General features: G+C 43.1%; 1 protein-coding gene across 1 annotated transcript in view; it reads left to right on the top strand.

Moving 5' to 3' along the window:
• Nucleotides 1-420: 420 nt before the first annotated feature.
• The window catches only part of SARC_11087 (hypothetical protein), a 6,715-nt gene continuing 1,854 nt past the window's right edge, over nt 421-5,281 (top strand). The window contains exons 1-4 of the mRNA XM_014294839.1: nt 421-602; nt 1,262-1,439; nt 3,254-3,416; nt 4,902-5,031. Of these exons, the coding sequence (XP_014150314.1) occupies nt 528-602; nt 1,262-1,439; nt 3,254-3,416; nt 4,902-5,031 (546 nt within the window). The 5' untranslated portion in view covers nt 421-527. The remainder of the gene's footprint in view (nt 603-1,261; nt 1,440-3,253; nt 3,417-4,901; nt 5,032-5,281) is intronic.

Below are 5,281 nucleotides of genomic sequence, written 5' to 3'. Positions count from 1 at the left end.
TTTACTTTCTTTTTAGTGATATGTTGCCTTGTTTCTATCTTGTACGTGAGCTCTGTGATACCGTAACCATAACCCCGTGATATATCATCACTCACCTGTTCCGTGCTATGTTATCACTTGCCTGTTACCGTTTGGTTCGGTTCACCTTTCCTCGTTCCTGATTTGTCGCCACATGTTCTGCCAAGTGCGACGATTGGTGGGTTTTTCGCTCGATGTGATCCGGATGATTTTCTTTTTTACTGTTTTTTTTTTCTGTGAATCACACGGCCAGGAGTGTAGTTCAGATTGCGCCAGTATATTCTCCGAACTTCTGAACTTGGAGACACAAAGTAAAAAGTTATTGTACTTGTTGGGTAGTGATATTTAAAGTAAGGCTAACGTTTTCACCATTGATTGCTACTGTTACTTACCACAAGGCAACTTCTTCCCTACAGAATCTCACACAAAACACGAAAACTCTGCTGCCAAAGTTCTTCGGTCTCTTCTGCTATAAGACCGCGTTGGGTAAAAACATTCGATTTGTAATCATGAATAACATCCTGCCGACTAATCTCAGCATGGACGAGAAGTTCGATCTGAAGGGATCAACGTATAAACGACAGGTAGGTAGTGTCGTACAAAACATTACTGGTGAGTGTCGCACAAACGACAGGTAGGTAGTGTCGTACCAAACATTGGTGGTTAGTGTCGTACAAACGACAGGTAAGTAGTGTCGTACAAAACATTGGTGGTTAGAGTCGTACAAACGACAGGTAAGTAGTGTCGTACAAAGCATTGGTGCTTAGTGTCGTACAAACGACAGGTAGGTAGTGTCGTACATAACATTGGTGGTTAGTGTCGTACAAACGACAGGTAAGTAGCATCGTACAAAACATTGGTGGTTAGTGTCGTACAAACGACAGGTAGGTAGTGTCGTACAAAACATTGGTGGTTAGTGTCGTACACAACATTGGTGAGTGTCGTACAAACGACAGGTAATCAATGTCTTGGTGCATCAACTCATAAACATCCTGCGGCAAAGCACGTTAACACACGACAGGTATAGTTCCGCCCCAGATCGCTCACGTGGTTATCTCACCTAGCAATACGTTTGATACGTCAACTGAAATGCAATGCCTTCGAACGAGACTGTGGTGGTGAACGGTACACGGTAGTTCGCTTACGCACATCTCGCGACGCTTAATACGTTAGCCTCACTACATACACACCCCACGTTAGTGCCCGTTCTGACCACCTATAATTTGCGCATACTACACCGCAGGCATCACAAAAGGAAGAGCAGAAGAAGTCTCCCACACTCAAGGACTTGAACATCAGGAAAACGTACAACGGAGGGATATACGTTGAACAGCGCGCGTACGATGCCATCCTGCGCACACTGAGAAGGGACTGCCGAGTCATGCAGAGCTTTGGCATTATGGACTATAGTTTATTATTAGGTGTGGATCATTGACTATAGTTTATTCTTAGGTGTGGATCATGGACTATAGTTTATTATTAAGTGTGGATCATGGACTATAGTTTATTGTTAGGTGTGGATCATGGACTATAGTTTATTATTAGGTGTGGATCATGGGCTATAGTTTATTGTTAGGTGTGGATCATGGACTGTAGTTTATTATTAGGTGTGGATCATGGGCTATAGTTTATTGTTAGGTGTGGATCATGGACTGTAGTTTATTATAAGGTGTGGATCATGGACTATAGTTTATTGTTAGGTGTGGATCATGGACTGTAGTTTATTGTTTCATGGACAATAGTTTATTGTTAAGTGTGGACCATGGACTGTAGTTTTTTGTTAGGTTTGGATCTTATACTATAGTTTATTGTAAGTTGTAGATCACGGACTATAGTTTATTGTTAGGTGTGGATCATGGACTGTAGTTTATTAAAAAGTGTGGGTCATGGACTATAGTTTATTATCAGGTGTGGATCATGGACTGTAGTTTATTATTAGGTGTAGATCATGGACTGTAGTTTATTATTAGGTGTGGATCATGGACTATAGTTTATTATTATGTGTGGACGATGGACTATAGTTTATTTTTAGGTTTGGATCTTGGACTATAGTTTATTATTAAGTGTGGATCATGGACTGTAGTTTATTTTTAGGTGTGGATACTGTACCACAGTTTATTGTTAGGTGTAGATAGTGTATCTGTCGACCTATCTGGCTATCGTAGTATAATTCTGGGTGTATGTATCGCCACTGTCGCTGAGTGTGTAGGCTACCAGTTCCTTCTAGGTGCGTGTACTTACATTTGTTTGGGAATACTGCACCAGGCACGGAGGGAAAGAACCCGACCATGTATGTATTTAATACTTCTGTGCGTAGAGAAGCTTATGACAGTTCAAATATAGGAACTAGTTATTATACATCCAGGGGTAGGGTGTAACTTGTACTACTATTTTCAGCAGTAGCCCTGATATGGCCATAGAGATGTACTTAGATTCACTCCCAGTCAAGTATGCCTAAAACACAGCACCTGCCTGACCATAGTATAGTCTTGGGTTATTGGTTTACATCGCAAGTACAGAGGTCATTTATTACCCATCGGGCAATTATCTCAGCAGGGTACTTTGAGTTGTGTAGGGAATGTTGTACATCTGCACTGTGTATATCCCATAGGTGTTCATTGGCTGTGCATGTGTAGGGGACAAGTGCAAGTGCGTTGTTGTGGGTAATGTTCGGTACTTAGTGCACTCTCTGCGGTGTAGCTGCTTACGCCAGTTACGCCCAGTCAGTCGTACAGACTGGTGAGGCTATGCTTAGAAGACTGTTTTACCCGAAACACCAGTGGAGCTTCTATCACTCGCAACAGAGACTCTGGCACTCATGGTAGTGATTCCTACATACACACCTACACATACTATCAACACACGCCTACACACTACCCGCACACCCACAAACGCACGCACACGTAGACTCTTACACTCATGGTTGTGATTACTACATACACGCCTACACATACTACCAACACACGCCTACATATACTACCAACACACGCCTACACATGCTACCAACACACGCCTACACATACTATCAACACTCGCCTACACATACTACCAACACACGCCTACAAATACTACCAACACACGCCTACACATACTACCAACACACGCCTACACACTACCCGCACACCCGCAAACGCACGCACACGTAGACTCTTACACTCATGGTAGTGATTCCCACCCCTCCCACACACACCTACTACCAAGCCACCCACAATATCACACACACACCCAACAACAGGCGTGCATCGCTTGACAGAGAAGTCGTTTCGAGAGCTGGGCGGCAATAAGAAGGACAGCACCAAAGCCGGAACCGTGTACTCGTTTGCGTCGGTGATGAGTGTGCTGTGTCTGACCGAAGACGACTATCTGGCCAAGGACTCTGATATGTCGGATTCATTCAAGTATGTCATATTCTGGTGTCGTATTTATCGGACTCAAAGTAAGTCGTATTGCGGTGTCGTATTTGTCGGACTAATCCAACGGTACGCTTACTGGTGCTGGTATCGACTGCGGGTACGGTGCAGTGCTAGGTATGTGTAGGGACGTGAACGAAAAGCCAGGTGATGCCCGATTAAGTCATTGGGTGTACAAGTTCGGTACCTAAATCGTATCCTCGAACCATGAGCGTAGTTACTTTGAGCGTGGGTGGTTGATGTTGGCGTTTACGTATACGTATATCTATTGTCAGATAGTGGCCATGGGGTGATGAGACGGGGGCACCCGTAGCGTACATGTACATCCCTGAGTCACCCCACTCCCTCTAACGAGGAGACCTGAGTGAGACCCACTATGCACTCTCAGCAGACCTTGCGCCACAGCTACCTGCTATGCTATGGCCATGATATGCTATGCTTGGTGTTTTTTTCAGCACCATCTCTTAGGTAAAGGAGTATAAGCTATGTTCCTTTTATCTCAGAGTGTTATAGAGGGGTGTTGTCCGTCTCTTGAGCTCTAGTGCGTTTCATTCTCCATTATTAGGTTAGTGCCATGCAGGCCTACGTCTTACGTTGTAGCGCACACATTCATTGACCTACCTTAGCTGCATCCATCTATGACTCTCACTGATTCGGCATGGACGGTTTGGTTTGATACGACCACTACTCGTCCCGTGCCCCATACCTACCTTTTGTTATACCCTGCTTATAGTGTCTATCCTTGCCAGTCATACGTAACTACGCATACATATATATATATATATATGTAACCTACCTTTTGTTATACCCTGCTTATAGTGTCTATCCTAGCCAGTCATATGTAACTACGGATATATATATATATATATAACCTACCTTTTGTTATACCTTGCTTATAGTGTCTATCCTTGCCAGTCATATGTAACTACGGATATATATATATATAAATAACCTACCTTTTGTTATACCTTGCTTATAGCGTCTATCCTTGCCAGTCATATGTAACTACGGATATATATATATACATATAACCTACCTTTTGTTATACCCTGCTTATAGTGTCTAACTACGCACACCCATACCGTACCAATGAAGTTGTACGGGTCCATCTCAATCAGTTCGGTCGTTTGGGCTGCGCTGTATCCTTGCCAGTCATATGTAACTACGGATATATATATATATATATATATAAGCTACCTTTTGTTATACCTTTTTTATAGTGTATATCCTTGCCAGTCATGTGTAACTACGCATATACATATATATACATATATAACCTACCTTTTGTTATTCCTTTTTTTATGGTGTCTATCCTTGCCAGTCATGTGTAACTACGCATATATATATATATATATATAAACTCCTCACCTGTGTCCTAAATCCCCGGTGTCTTAAGACCTCCTGTCCTTTCTCAGTTCACTTTGGGCCACTGGTCTTCTCACGTGTTCGTTTGCCCTACACCCCATGGCGCAGTGGCGGAGTGCTTGGGTTCATAAACAATGACCAGCCGGTGCTGCTGTTTCTGGGAGTGATTGATATCCTGCAGACGTACAGGATACGAAAGAAACTGGAACACATTGTCAAGGCCAGCTACGCCGATGGGGTATGTATGTGTAGTGCCCACAACACAGCAGAGCATGTCAGTGCAGCATCTCTCTCTCTCTCTCTCCTCCACTAAGGCCAACTATTGTTATGGACAAGTGAGTCCTATTGTTATGCACAAGTGAGTCCTATTGTTAAGCACAAGTGAGTCCTATTGTTAAGCACAAGTGAGTCCTATTATTAAGCACAAGTGAGTCCTATTGTTATGCACAAGTGAGTTTTATTGTTATGTACAAGTGAGTCCTATTGCT

The sequence above is a fragment of the Sphaeroforma arctica genome, assembly GCF_001186125.1.
Source record: "Sphaeroforma arctica JP610 unplaced genomic scaffold supercont1.1521, whole genome shotgun sequence".
NCBI lineage: Eukaryota > Ichthyosporea > Ichthyophonida > Sphaeroforma > Sphaeroforma arctica.
The sequence above is the reverse complement of the archived record's forward strand: the minus strand, read 5'-3'. Positions and strand labels throughout refer to the sequence as shown.